The 15,415-nt window shown below is 40.9% G+C and overlaps 3 protein-coding genes across 4 annotated transcripts in view; 2 read left to right on the forward strand and 1 right to left on the reverse strand.

Annotated features, from left to right (window-relative positions):
• LOC120413079 (Kv channel-interacting protein 1-like) overlaps window positions 1-15,415 on the forward strand; it is a 191,531-nt gene that overhangs the window by 95,747 nt on the left and 80,369 nt on the right. The gene's annotated exons all lie outside the window — the stretch shown is intronic.
• Window positions 808-5,452, reverse strand: LOC120413078 (uncharacterized protein K02A2.6-like). Its single transcript, XM_039573781.2, has one exon. It carries the CDS (start codon window positions 5,199-5,201, stop codon window positions 1,008-1,010), a length of 4,194 nt encoding a protein of 1,397 aa, XP_039429715.1. The 5' UTR covers window positions 5,202-5,452; the 3' UTR covers window positions 808-1,007.
• LOC120413082 (uncharacterized) lies at window positions 6,393-8,758 on the forward strand. The gene is made up of 7 exons (XM_039573788.2): window positions 6,393-6,969; window positions 7,028-7,238; window positions 7,303-7,554; window positions 7,610-7,709; window positions 7,768-7,866; window positions 8,198-8,348; window positions 8,588-8,758. The coding sequence occupies exons 1-7, from the start codon at window positions 6,663-6,665 to the stop codon at window positions 8,671-8,673; spliced, it is 1,206 nt and encodes a 401-aa protein (XP_039429722.1). The 5' UTR covers window positions 6,393-6,662; the 3' UTR covers window positions 8,674-8,758.

Consider the following 15,415-nt stretch of genomic DNA (forward strand, 5'->3'; position numbering starts at 1 on the left):
AAAATACAAAAATACAAAAATACAAAAATACAAAAATACAAAAATACAAAAATACAAAAATACAAAAATACAAAAATACAAAATACAAAAATACAAAAATACAAAAATACAAAAATACAAAAATACAAAAATACAAAAATACAAAAATACAAAAATACAAAAATACAAAAATACAAAAATACAAAAATACAAAAATACAAAAATACAAAAATACAAAAATACAAAAATACAAAAATACAAAAATACAAAAATACAAAAATACAAAAATACAAAAATACAAAAATACAAAAATACAAAATACAAAAATACAAAAATACAAAAATACAAAAATACAAAAATACAAAAATACAAAAATACAAAAATACAAAAATACAAAAATACAAAAATACAAAAATACAAAAATACAAAAATACAAAAATACAAAAATACAAAAATACAAAAATACAAAAATACAAAAATACAAAAATACAAAAATACAAAAATACAAAAATACAAAAATACAAAAATACAAAAATACAAAAATACAAAAATACAAAAATACAAAAATACAAAAATACAAAAATACAAAAATACAAAAATACAAAAATACAAAAATACAAAAATACAAAAATACAAAAATACAAAAATACAAAAATACAAAAATACAAAAATACAAAAAAAACAAAAATACAAAAAAACAAAAATACAAAAATACAAAAATACAAAAATACAAAAATAAAAAAATACAAAAATACAAAAATACAAAAATACAAAAATACAAAAATACAAAATGCTGTGATCGCGGGAGCAAAAGGAAAGTACCGCGACTACGTTTTACAATTAGATTTTTATTGCACGTCCGGCTAGTTCGGGCTCGGTCAATTAATGGTAAAGAACAATCTTCTCTCTCTCTCGCTTACAATCTTCCGGTCAGCTGTCACTGTGTGGCAGCTGTCATGTTGACGTGTACCGTGCTAGACGGCACCAACATTCGGTAGGGGCGCATCGCGTGGCCCTAACATCTCCCCTCAACAGTACACGGCATCGCCGTATCTGTCCGGTTGCTTGCGCGTCCTTTCAGAACGCCGAGGTCCAGCATCTTCTTGTTGTGGTAGGGCTGGAGGTGCAGGTGCAACCACAGGACGTCCGGGCACCGGCGCTGGTTTGGTCCTTTTCAACTCGTATGTGTCCAGCAGGATGTCCAGTGGAAGAGGTCCTCGATTCTTCGGCTGACACTGGTCGAGCCGCTTGCGCAGCTGGTTGAGGTGTGACGAAATCGTGCGACCGTTGTCCAGCTCCACTTCGTACAGCACTTTTCCGCGTCTGCCAGTGACGACACCAGGTGTCCACCGGGTTGTGCCAGCGGAATGTTGTTGTGCGTACACGAGGTCACCCGCCTTGAACGCCCGAAGCTTGCCCTGGTCCAGTTGGGGCATGTTGTTTACGTTTGTGGGCGGCAGCAGCAAGTCCAAAGTGGTGCGGAGTTTGTTGCCAAACAAAAGCTCAGCAGGTGCTTTGCCGTCAGGAGCGCTTCGATTCGGGGTGATCCTGTAGTTCAACAGAAACGTGTCCAGGTCGGCCCGTAGATTTCCTCCCCGCTGATGGATTTTGGCCAGGGCACGTTTGAAGGTGTCGACGAACCTTTCTGCCTGCCCGTTCGATTGTGGGTGGTAGGGCGGCGTACGAACGTGCTCAATCCCGTTCTGCGTACAGAAGTCCAGGAATGCGTCAGCGGTGAACTGGCGGCCGTTGTCGGAGATGAGCTTCTCCGGCATCCCGAAGCGACAAAAGATCTCTCGGAGCATCGCAATCGTCGCAGTGGTTGTGATGGTCCCGGTTGGTACGATCTCCGGCCACTTGGAGAACGAATCCACGACGACAAGGAAGTACTGGTCATGGTAAGGCCCAGCGTAGTCGATGTGCACACGCTGGAACGGCTTCGTCGACTTCGGCCACGGTTGAGGGATGGCACGGGCTGGTGCTTTGGCAGCGGCAGCGCACTGGGAGCACCGCAGGACCAGATCACGGATGTCAGCGCTCATGTTAGGCCAGTACACGTAACTTCTTCCCAAAGCCTTCATGCGCTCGATGCCGGGGTGTGCGGTGTGCAGCAGCTTGAGGACCTTGGCACGGTAGATGGTTGGCACTACCAGGCGATCTCCGAAGAGGATGCAATCATGGACCAGCGAGAGCGATTCGCGGGCCTCGAAGTAGGGTCGAATTTCAGCGCGGAGCTGCTTCTTCGACTGTGGCCAACCGGAACGCAGATGCTTCTGGACTTGCTGCAAAATCGCGTCTTTTGCGGTTGCGACTTGCATGGTCCTGAAACTGAGAGGAAGGTTACAGGAATTTAGCGTCACACGAAGTACCTCGTCCAGGTCTGCTTCCAGCGTCAGGGCTGCGATCACGAAATCCTCCTCAGGCTTGGCACAGCGGTTGATCAGCCTTGAGAGGACGTCTGCGTTGCCGAATTCCGTCGTGCGCACGTACTCGATGTCGAAATCGTAGTTGAGCAGTGTCACCGCCCACCTCTGGAGACGGTTCGCAGCGTAGACGGGGATTCCTTTCTTGGAACCGAAAATGGCCAGCAGTGGCTTGTGGTCGGTTTGGAGCGTGAAGTGACGGCCGAAGATCATGCGGTGGAACCGGGTTACCGCAAAGATGAGGGCAAGACCCTCCTTCTCGATTTGGCCGTAGTTCGCCTCAGCCTTTGTCAGCGATCTGGCCACGTGGTACACGGTCTTCCTTGAACCGTTGCGGAACACGTGTTGGATGCAGGCACCCAGGCCAACGTTGGACGCATCGGCGGACACCACGATCGGCAGTGACGGATCGTAGTGGGTGAGGGCCAGGTCGGACAGCAAAATCCGCTTGAAGGTCTCGAAGCTGCGCTGACACTCGGCGGTCCACAGGAACTTGGTCTGCGACGACTTCAGGAGGTTGTCCAGGGGGTATCGCAGGTTCCTCATGTGCGGGATGTACTTGCCGTAATAGTTGATTGCCCCCAAGAACGCCCGCAAGGTGGAGACGTCAGTGGGCGCCGGCATTTCCGCGATGGCCTTCGTCTTCTCTGGATCAGGTCGAGTGCCGTTCTGATCCACGATGTGACCCAAGTACTTCACCGACCGTTCGAAGAACTTGCACTTTTCCAGCTTCAAGCGCAGGCCGAACTTCTGAAGACGACGTAGAACCTCCTCCAAGTTTCGCTTGTGCTCCTCGATGGTTCTGCCGGTGACGATGATGTCGTCCAGGTAGGCCTTGACACCGGGCAGGCCGGCGAGCGCTGTGTCGATGACCTGCTGAAACGCGCCCGGCGCCGGTTTTATGCCGAAAGGAACACGGTTGTACTGGTACAGGCCTCTGTGGGTGTTCACGGTCAGGTACTTCCTGGACGGTTCTGCCACGTTGAGCAGCAGGTAGGCGTCGCGCATGTCCAGAATGCTGTACACTTGACCTCCGGCCAGGCTGGCGAAGATCTCGTCCGGTGTGGGCAACGGATACTGATGAGGTTCAAGAACGTCGTTGAGCCCAGTTGAGTAGTCGCCACAAATCCGCACAGACTTGTCCGCCTTCCGAACCACCACTATCGGAGCGGCCCATTCGGAGTACGTGACCGGCGTGATGATCCCACGTTTCTCAAGGCGGTCCAGTTCCTGTTCGACGAGCTGCAGCGACCCGTACGCCACAGGCCGTTTGGGGCGAAACACCGGTTTGGCGCCTTCTTTGACGCTGAGCTGCACGTCAACACAGCTGCACACGCTCGGTTGTTCAGAGAAGACGTCCGCATACTTCACCTTCAACTCGTCGATCTCGGTCCCCTTGAGCATCTTGATGGACTGGCACACGCTGCTGATCGGCACGTCCCAGAGACCGAACCGTTCGATCCAGTCGATGCCGAGGATGTTGAGGTTGGCGTTCGTGACGTAGATGGTTCCCTCTCGGTCGACGCCCTGGAGTGTCACGTAGGCTTCGAACTGTGACGTCAGCTGCAGCTGAGATCCCGAGGCAGTTGATGCTCGAGCGCTTGTGCTGCTTACCAGGGGGCTGCCGATTTTCCGCCACGTCGCCGTCGAGATTACGGTGATGTCGGAGGCAGAATCGATTTGGAGGTGTGCTTGCTGTCCGTTGATAGCGACTTCGACGAATTTCCTCCCAGAACTTGCCTGAACCTGCCTGCAACACACGATCCTCGTCGAGTACGGCTTCTGGTTTCTGGATCCGCGGTTGTCCTTCTTCCAGGGTCGTCCTTGCTGGCCCTGGGCTGCTGGCTTCCGCTGTGGCTTGTCGGCGTGTCCACCATTTTGTTTCGACGGTCGAACACACGCGCAGTAGCCATCTTTGTGGCCGATCTGATGGCACATCGAGCAGCGATGCGAAGAGTAGCCACAATCGCGAACAAAATGGACTCCTCCGCACAACCAGCAGGGCGTTTTGGGCAGATCCGTCGGCTTGAACCGGTTACCTTGGTTGGTGGGTTGGTAGACGGCCTTGATCTCTTGCGTTTCCACCATCGACGTGTCCTTCCGGAGGTTCACGAGTCGGTTGCACTCGTCGACCAGTGACGCCAGGGTCACCTTCTCCGGCTCCATCTCCAACCGATTGATCAGCCGCATCCGGATCTCCGCGTCGTTCGGTGACTGTAGGCCGCAGACGTAGACCAAACACTTGAACTGGTCCGCCTTCGTCGCGCCGATGTTGAACTCCTCGCAACGGCGGTTCACCGTCGCGGAGTAGCTGATGAAGTCCTCTTGGCCGCTTTTCACCGTCTGGAGACAGCGGAACCGCTTCCGGAACGTAGAGATCCCCTCGCCGAAGATCGCCTTCAGGATGTCGACTGTCTGCTCGAACGTCTTGTGCTTCGGCAAAGCCGGAAGGATGTAGTCCACGAACCGCTGGTGGGCCGCAGGAGACAGTTTTCGCAGCAGAAGTCGGACTTTGCTTGCGCCGTCGAGAGCTGACGCGTCCTTGCTGAAGAGATCCTCGTAGCGACTGTACCAGCTGGCAAAAGTGACGTCGTTCTCCGGATCGTAGGCGAATTCGCTCATGGTGTTCGAGAAGGATTCCATGACGAACTCGTTGGAGTTTTTCGTGTCCTTCTGGGTGACGGAGTTTTTGACCAGCTCTTCCAGCAGCTTCTGCTGCCCCTGCAGCAGGTTCAACAGGAGCTGGTTCCCCGAGGTTACAGGTGCCGGGGCCGGCGCCGCAGGTGGAGTATCTGGCATCGTGCAGAATCCTCGTGGCGAGAAAGGTGTCGTAACCTCACTCCACAATTCACCTCGATTTTTGCGCTAGCGCGCCGCACTTTCGGGCCGAACTTTAAGTCGCGCGGGACGGCCTCGTCGCCAAAATGCTGTGATCGCGGGAGCAAAAGGAAAGTACCGCGACTACGTTTTACAATTAGATTTTTATTGCACGTCCGGCTAGTTCGGGCTCGGTCAATTAATGGTAAAGAACAATCTTCTCTCTCTCTCGCTTACAATCTTCCGGTCAGCTGTCACTGTGTGGCAGCTGTCATGTTGACGTGTACCGTGCTAGACGGCACCAACATTCGGTAGGGGCGCATCGCCTGGCCCTAACACAAAAATACAAAAATACAAAAATACAAAAATACAAAAATACAAAAATACAAAAATACAAAAATACAAAAATACAAAAATACAAAAATACAAAAATACAAAAATACAAAAATACAAAAATACAAAAATACAAAAATACAAAAATACAAAAATACAAAAATACAAAAATACAAAAATACAAAAATACAAAAATACAAAAATACAAAAATACAAAAATACAAAAATACAAAAATACAAAAATACAAAAATACAAAAATACAATAATACAAAAATACAAAAATACAAAAATACAAAAATACAAAAATACAAAAATACAAAAATACAAAAATACAAAAATACAAAAATACAAAAATACAAAAATACAAAAATACAAAAATACAAAAATACAAAAATACAAAAATACAAAAAATACAAAAATACAAAAATACAAAAATACAAAAATACAAAAATACAAAAATACAAAAATACAAAAATACAAAAATACAAAAATACAAAAATACAAAAATACAAAAATACAAAAATACAAAAATACAAAAATACAAAAATACAAAAATACAAAAATACAAAAAAACAAAAATACAAAAATACAAAAATACAAAAATACAAAAATACAAAAAAACAAAAATACAAAAATACAAAAATACAAAAATACAAAAATACAAAAATACAAAAATACAAAAATACAAAAATACAAAAATACAAAAATACAAAAATACAAAAATACAAAAATACAAAAATATAAAAAGGATAGAAATGATATTTGGAAAGGCAATTTCATTTTTCTCTATAATATTTGTTTATTAAAACAAAGCAATTTGTTTCTCTACATAGCAGTTACTTCTTGACTTCAAACAGAATTTGATATTTGTTTTTTATTATTATATTAGAAGGGGAAAATTGAATGTCAGGTTATAAGAAGATCAAAAGATTCAATTAAACTGTAATTTATCTTGAAAGGAAAACAAATAAAGTCATTGCGGTGTTTGTTTTTACTAAATAATGAAATATTAATCAAGGAAAATCTAGCAACCTTAATCAAAGCAAATAAATAACCGAGCGAACGATACTGTACTGCACAGTTCCCGTTAAGTTGTTAAACCGTGCACGATGGAGTTCCTGGCCGCCCAAGACCCCTTCGAGGCCATGCCGTTCTTGAAGAAAGTTTTGTCCGCCACAGGGCTAGGTTGGCCCCGGCGTAACTTGCTAAAATTTGCGCTAACGCTGCTGTTGCCGTGGCTGGTCATTTTGGTGCCCATGTTGAGTTACAGGTTCGGAAACCAGCTGGACCTGATGATTCGTGGCTATTCGGAGTTGCTGATGCTGTTCAACATCGAGATTCGAGTGCTGATTTTTGCGTGGAAGCAGGCCGAGTTTGAGGATTTTCTCGCCATTGTGCAGGGCGTGTTTGATAAAGGTGAAATTTGAAAGTCCTGTTTATTGCTGACAATTTAGATTATTTTGTGGCATTTCAGTTCGTTCTGCTGGTGCTAAGTCGCAAGAGTTCAAAATGGTGACGGTCGCTAACAAAGCCATCGATAAAGCCGCCAAAGCCTATATGATCTATCCGCTGATAATAACGGTGGTCTTTCTAGTGCTGCCATTGCTTCAAACAACTGCAATTTACGTCATGAATCGACAGAATGGAACCGTTGAGCAGGATTTTATTACAATGACTGAAATTCAGTAAGTTATTCCGTATCGAATGACTTGATAAGTATTTTATTTTTATTTTTATTCCCTTCAACAGCTATCTTTACGAGTTAGATATTCGTCGAAACATGTTTCACTATTTGATATATTATGTTTGTGCATTCCCAAGCCATTGTATTCTTGGCTTCAGAGTGTCTTTATCTGGAATTGTAGCTTCTGGTAGTATTCAGAGCATCAATTTAATTTTCGATTTAGTTTCGCACAAACTAGAAAAGATTCATGAATTCTCTGGCAAAGAGTTGCGTGATCAATTTTCCGAAATCATCAATATGCACGCTGACGGATTAAGGTAAATTTACTTAATATTTAATGTTTTGAAAAACACATCTGCTTGATTTTTTCAGCTGCATTCGTATTTTCGAGAGATTGTCAAATGTTGCAGTTCTAGTGCAGATGATTGACACTGCACTCATTTGGATTTGTTTGATTTTGTGTGTCACTAATGTAAGCAAGTTGAGTCACGTTTTGCAATTGGAAATGAGTACGACAACTTTTTTTCCAGAATCCAACTAAAAACTCCTTGACTTTGGTTTGTCTTTTGATTGTTATATCTTCTGAAACGTATGCATTCTGCAAATTGGGCAGTGAGCTTACAGAAAAGGTAAATTCTGCTTAAAAAGTTGAAGCCTCTTAATCAGGCCTGCTCATCGGAATCGGTTCTTATATTGCCAGTGAACATAACTTTGTTAGAAGTTTAAAAAAATATTTCTACAGGTAATTTTATCTATATTGTACGTAAAAATTCAATCCGGCCCGCGGGCAGGTAAATTTTTTGTCTTAAAACTTACATAAAAACAATCTGCAAAAAAAAAAAAATTCCTAACTTTTGTCAAAGTCAAGTCATCTGCGAACCGATTCTGCTGTCCCTATTCATTATTTCGTCCCGATTTGCACCAGTCGATGATATCTTAGCAAAATTTGTCGGTCCCCAGAGCAGCATCGTCGGGTGGTCAGCATTCGAGGCCCAGTGGATCGAGCTTCCGGTGGACATCCAAAAGGGTCTATCACTGATGATCAGACGGTCCCAAAAGTGGGAAGGACTCACGGCAGCTCGCTTCTGTCCCTTAAGTATCGAACAGTTTGGTGCGATTATCCCGCCCGTGTGGATCAATCGGACCGCGCACTGGACTCACAATCCAGAGGTCGCCGGTTCGAATCCCCCGGCGGGCGCTCAAAAATTCTTTGTGTAAATATGGGTATTCGGCGCCGTCGCTCCGTGCCATACTTTCATACACTTAGGAGCCCAGGGCGGCGAAGTCCTTGTAGATAAAAAGGAAGACACTAGTGGTTGGTACTAGCAATGGTGGCCGACAGCTATAAAGTCAACTTCGTTTTTTTTGGTGCGATGGTGCAAACGAGTTACTCGGTTTTTGTGGTGCTGAAGGAACGGCTACAGGGAATGGTCTAAGTTTACTTGATAAAACGATACATTTAATTTTTAAATGTCTAAACTGAAACTTTGACTTGAATCATTTAGTAATGGCAAATCTTGTTAACTGAGCAGTTCTCTCAGATTTCGGTCATTCGATTTTTTTTTGTATTTTTTAATCCGACTGAAACTTTTTTGGTGCCTTCGGTATGCCCAAAGAAGCCATTTTGCATCATTAGTTTGTCCATATAATTTTCCATACAAATTTGGCAGCTATCCATACAAAAATGATGTATGAAAATTCAAAAATCTGTATATTTTGAAGGAATTTTTTGATCGATTTGGTGTCTTCGGCAAAATTGTAAGTATGGGTACGGACTACACTGAAAAAAAATGTTACATGGTAAAATTTTTTTTGATGATTTTTTATTTAACTTTTTGTCACTAAAACTTGGTTTTCCAAAAAACACTATTTTTATTTTTTTTAATTTTTTGATATGTTTTAGAGGACATTAAATGCCAACTTTTCAGAAATTTCCAGGTTGTGCAAAAAATCTTTGACCGAGTTATGAATTTTTTTAATCAATACTGATTTTTTCAAAAAATCGAAATATTGGTCGCAAAAATTTTTCAACTTCATTTTTCGATGTAAAATCAAATTTGCAATCAAAAAGTACTCAAATGAAATTTTGATAAAGTGCACCGTTTTCAAGTTAAATCCATTTTTAGGTGACTTTTTTGAAAATAGTCGCAGTTTTTAATTTTTTTAAATTAGTGCACATGTTTGCCCACTTTTAAAAAAAATATTTTTGAAAAGCTGAGAAAATTCTCTATATTTTGCTTTTTTGAACTTTGTTGATACGACCCTTAGTTGCTGAGATATTGCCATGCAAAGGTTTAAAAACAGGAAAATTGATGTTTTCTAAGTCTCACCCAAACAACCCACCATTTTCTAACGTCGATATCTCAGCAACTAATGGTCTGATTTACAATGTTAAAATATGAAACATTCGTGAAATTTTCCGATCTTTTCGAAAAAAATATTTTCAAAATTTTCAATCCAAGACTAACATTTTAAAAGGGCCAACCATTCAATATTACGCCATTTTAAAATGTTAGTCTTGATTTGAAAATTTTGAAAATATTTTTTTCGAAAAGATCGGAAAATTTCACGAATGTTTCATATTTAACATTGTAAATCGGACCATTAGTTGCTGAGATATCGACGATAGAAAATGGTGGGTTGTTTGGGTGAGACTTAGAAAACATCAATTTTCCTGTTTTTAAACCTTTGCATGGCAATATCTCAGCAACTAAGGAACGTATCAACAAAGTTCAGAAAAGCAAAATATAGAGAATTTTCTCAGCTTTTCAAAAATATTTTTTTCAAAGGTGGGCAAACATTTGCACTAGATTTAAAAAATTAAAAACTGCGACTATTTTCAAAAAAGTTACCTAAAAATGGCTATAACTTGAATACGGTGCACTTTATCAAAATTTTACTAAGGTACTTTTTGATTGCAAATTTGATTTTACATCGAAAAATGAAGTTGAAAAACCAATATTTCGATTTTTTGAAAAAATCTGTATTGATTAAAAAATTAATGGAAATTTCTGAAAAGTTGGCATTTGATGTCCTCTAAAACATATCAAAAAATGAAAAAAAATGAAAAATAGTGTTTTTTTTGCAAATCAAGTTTTAGTGACAAAAAGTTAAATAAAAAATCACCAAATTTTTTTTACCTTGTATCATTTTTTTTCAGTGTAGTCCATATCCATACCTACAACTTTGCCGAAGACACCAAATCGATCCAAAAATTCCTTCGGAAGATACAGATTTTTGAATTTTTACATATCATTTTTGTATGGACAGCTGCAAAATTTGTATGGAAAATTATATGGACAAACTAATTATGCAAAATGGCTTCTTTGGGCATACCGAAGGCACCAAAAAAGTTTCAGTCGGATTAAAAAATACAAAAATTAAAATTGAAGAAAAAAGACCGATTTCGTAGAGAATTACTCAACTGTGAAAGCATAAAATAGCATAATTTAGCAGTTTACGAATAAAAAAGCATAAAAATCTTTGATTTTTATTTTTGGTGAGGCATTTGACATGTTTGTTTTTTGTTCATATGAACCGAGCCGTTTTACCTTCCTCACTGAGGTAAGGCTATAATCCTGCTCTAAAAATGAACTTTTTTATTAAAAGCTCGTAGACCCACCTTCATGTATACAAGGGTGCCCGGAATATGGGACTTTTTCTCAAAACCTCGCTCCACAAGCTGAATATTGTTCCTTGAGCTATTTTAGGACTCTGGGTCAAATATTAGCAAAATCGGTCAACATTTACCCATTGATACTCGGAGGTGAACTTTGTATGGGAAAAAACGAAAAAATGTTTGGGAAACCCATTTTACTTTAGGTTTGGTCTGCACGGTGCGCTTCTTCCAGCAACATATTCCACAAAGTGAGATTCTCATTGGAAATTAAATGCTCTACAACTTTGTAGAACATACCAAAGCTGTAAAACTTGGCCCTGAAAAGTTATTTTATTATCAATTGGTTAATCTCAACCAATTTCGCTCAAAATTTGCACAGATGCTTAAAATAACCTAAAAACCGTTTCCCGCTTGTGGAGCAGGGAGTCATATTTTCTGGGCACCCTAATGTATACATATCGACTCAGAATTGAACAACTGTGTGTGTGTATATGTGTGTGTATGGGTGTGTGTGTATGTGACCAAAATTGTTACTCAAATTTTGGAACTCGATTCTGTTTAGGGTCCCATACGTACCTAGTGATTTCTATGAAGTTTCGATAAGTAGTTCATAAATTATGTATAAAAATGTGTTTTTTCATTTATCCGGATCTCACTTAAATATATGTCTATGTACTTTTTACTGGATCTAAAAAATAGCTGAAATTCGTGTCCAAACCACTCATATTACCCATTGTTGGTAAAAAGTGAGGAAGGCATCAACCACATAGGTGGATTAGGTTAGGTTTTGATTATTATATCAAACAAGCCTTACGTTTTTAGCTCTTTTGCTTTTCCAGCCTCCTGTGATCAAAATTTGATTTTACGTAACTTTTTCCATACAATCTGCAGATTTTCCGGAATCGGTTCCAGAGTGGTCAAAGTTGTAACTTTTTGGCGTAAGAACCTTCCTTGGACTTTACGAACCCAACGCAACAAAGAGCACCTCGATCCGACGCTCCGTGTTGAACTGATTCGCGTTCGAACAAACCCGCCGAATTTTTTTTATATACACCCAAACGGCGGTCGCATGATTGTGATGCATGGCGGCATGAAAGTATATCAGAATCTGCATGAAAACTGTCCTCATGCATTTTTTGCGATATAGGGGTATGACATTTTTGCCCGTTACCGACAATTATCGACATTACCGACGGCTTTTTGGTTGTATTTCACAAAAAAAAACCCTTAACAGAACGAGGATTGAACCACTAATTTCTTGGTTATTGATCCGACACGCTACCACCGCGCCATGGACGCTTGATGAAAAGTGAGTGAAAGAGCACCAACATATGCTTCTCTTTGGAGTGTTGCTCGGGGACGGGCCACCGTTATATCGTCAGCTGTGTGCTATCTTGTGACATAGACCATTTTGGTCGAAAATGAGTTAAAGATGACGTTTTGCTATACTTAACAAACACTACAAGATGCTTTAACCCGATTTTGGAAACTCGCTTCCGTTTCCCGGATGTCGCAATACACACTTGTGACATAGACCAATTTATCATCAAAATGATCGTGCACACTTGTGACACGTCATACATGTTGTTGGAAAATGTGGAAATTTTTTCTTGTTTTTCACATATTTATGTTGACACACACTTTCCAAAGGCAATGCAATCTTTTGTTTTCAAAAATATACTGATTAAGTCGGTTAAACTATTGATTTAAGCCTATTTTAGTTTGTATGGAAATTCTGTGCACACTTGTGACACGTAGTACAATTTTACTTTCGAAACACACTTGTGACACGTGATTTTCAGATTTTTGATTACATAATTTACTGTATCTTTTAACTGGTGTAACCAAATTAGTTGAAACTTGGAGCGTTTGTTAAGCGATAGTATACGAACCGATTGCTTCAAAAAGTTTGGCTCTACCATTCATAGTTTTGAAATTATTTATCATCAAACTTTAAAAATCGATTTTCTTGAATAGTACTAAATGGTCGTTGTCACAAGATAGCACACAGCTGACGATATGTGATGGTGAGAACTGCAGATCGCTGAAATGTTTACACGCGGGCAAAAAGTGATCTAGGGGTTTGCTGCAAAAAATGTTATAAATTGTTTTGGTTTGTGTAAATAGACACCGATACTCCCAAGCTTGAAAAAAAATGGGTATTTACATATAAATTCCCCTTTTTTGTTGAGAGTTTAGGTGTTAATGAAGAAAATTTCTCAAGTAAAACATAATCAAAAGATTTATCTTGTGCTAAGATAACCTCTGCCGAACGCCACACTTTATCTCATAAATCAAGAAATGACATTTTGCCATTTTCATAAACTAGCTGCAACTTTCCAGTGGCGGTCGTGTGGCGAAAGTTGTCAAAGTTTACGGTCGGGCTATTAATTTACACTCTCGTTTTGCCATCAACTGACCTTATCGTACGCGCGAGCGTCCACCATTAAAACGAATTGGAAAAATTCCATCATAAAATTGCACTTGGCCAGCGCGTAGGGATGCTCGCTTGAATCAAAGTACGCTGTTTAAGGAACTGACGGATCATTTGAAATATCAGAATAAAACTCGAGTATCCGAAGTATTCTAATAAAATATTTCGCGTAATCGAACTATGAACTTTTCCTTGTCAAATTTTGTATCGTTGAGATCAAGAACCCTGGACAACATTCCTAGAACAAAACCGGGCACTCCTAGCCATCGTTGTCTGGCCAGATGATGTGTTATGGAGCCAGTTGGTCGCTGGGTTTATAACTATAACCACCTACTCCACTCTCCAGTGTTCAAAGCACATGTTATCATCAGCAGCACGTGTGGACAACGTGGGTGGTAGCTGATGTGCCGTACTCTTTTCAGTACCATCAGCCGAGGAGGTGAGATGAGAAAGGGGAAATTCTAAATTGAAAATAAATTAAATTTTCTCTCTGCATAAATGCATGAACGTTTACCATATTTTATACGAGCGAACCCTCCTCAACGGGTTTGCAAAGTGATGTCAGTGTAAAAATATTCATTTTAGGAGGCAAAAAAAGACGTGGTGGGAAACAAAACGGGAGGGAAAATTGAATTTACCCATAAATACTAACATTTCATTGACAGAAACGAGCATTGCGGCAAACATTGCTCGGGACACTTTATGGACTTTTATTGCTGCCGTAACTGATTTCGGTCGTTATTTCAATATCATCACATTATCATCAGCACTCATCTGGAACGACCCCGAAAAACCGCTCTGGATGATGTCAACACTGCCACAGTTGCTGGCAAAAAGAAGATAAATGATGTGCTTTTCAATTTATTTTTCCCACCACGTTTTTTTTGCTCAAAACTATTTTCAAGACGTTGCGAGAAAGTATCTTAACCAGGAAGAGCTCGTTAAAATAATGACGGTTTAATACGGTGATGAGTTTATCGTGTATGTAATTTATCAACAAGAAGCATCGCCCCGCAATTACCGTAATATCCTTTTCCGTGTGTATATATATCTCCCTCTCGCCTTCTGTGTCTGGTGAGGAAGCCCCTTCAAGTATGCAGCAGACAGAGCAGTGGCCCCTCTGGAAGTGCATGTCGAAAGCTACTGAATTATGTATAATGCTGGCAAAGTGTGGAAAACCGCGAGCGAACGAACGCAAAAGGGGCCAGGCTTTTCCTTTTCCACTTACAGCAGCTGGCAGAGGAAGAAAGTTTGTTTCGCCTGAAATTTGAACGTAGCCTAGTGGTAAAGTTCTCGCCTCGTAAGCGGTAGATCGGGGTTCAAATCCCGGCTCGGACCCTGGGTGACGAACTGGTGTTCGTTTCCCTTCTGGATTCGATTGCTTAGAAAAAGGAAGGTCAGACACCTCAGGAAAGGCGACTTGTGGAATGTTAACATTAACCTTAACATGTTAACATAAAGTTAAGAAATAGCCACTGAATCCACTTTGTACACGGAGAGACTGTGCCCAGAAATTTCAACAATTAAAATTGTTGATTTTACTTTCGTAAATTTTAACAAAAACGTACTTGTTACTGCCAATATTCCGTTAAAATAACTAAAATTCAGTTATAATTTAATAACCTGTTTGTTGAAAATGCTAGAGGCAAAAAGCTAACAGATTTCCCGAACTCGAATGAACGTGCTCGACTGTTAGCTTTGGTTTTAGGAAAATCAAAAATTTTGTTGGTTGAATATAATTAACAATTGGTTGAATATTTAAAAGATGAACTTGGGTTTGTTTACGTCTGTCATTTGAAGTCAGGATTCGAACGAGAGCGGTCGATTTGTTGAGTTTGTGTTGTTAATTGTGAAGTAAGAGGATGTGAAAGGTGAAAATCACACTATTTGGCTAAGTTGAATCGGCAAATCGAAGTGCACACTGCTGCAACTGTGAAGGTGGAATTGGTGAGTAAGTTTGTTGATGATTTCTTTGCAGGTGATAAACTATGAAGAGCAAGACGAGGACATTCGCAATGGGGACCTCTGATGCGAGGGGACTTTATGATAATGTTTGAAGGAAAGAGAGGGGCAGTGGAAGGAAGAGGCGGGCCAACTCTTACACGACAATACTTGCACGGGCAGA

The sequence above is a fragment of the Culex pipiens genome, chromosome 2, assembly GCF_016801865.2.
Source record: "Culex pipiens pallens isolate TS chromosome 2, TS_CPP_V2, whole genome shotgun sequence".
Lineage (NCBI taxonomy): Eukaryota > Metazoa > Arthropoda > Insecta > Diptera > Culicidae > Culex > Culex pipiens.

Excerpts from the sequence above, each read along its gene's own strand:
- LOC120413082 (XM_039573788.2), top strand. The coding sequence starts at position 6,663 with ATGGAGTTCCTGGCCGCCCAAGACCCCTTCGAGGCCATGCCGTTCTTG. Across the intron at positions 7,867-8,197 it reads GCAGTGAGCTTACAGAAAAG|AGCAGCATCGTCGGGTGGTC; the intron begins GTAAATTCTGCT and ends GTCGGTCCCCAG. Across the intron at positions 8,349-8,587 it reads CTTAAGTATCGAACAGTTTG|TCAACTTCGTTTTTTTTGGT; the intron begins GTGCGATTATCC and ends ACAGCTATAAAG.
- LOC120413078 (XM_039573781.2), bottom strand. The coding sequence starts at position 5,201 with ATGCCAGATACTCCACCTGCGGCGCCGGCCCCGGCACCTGTAACCTCG.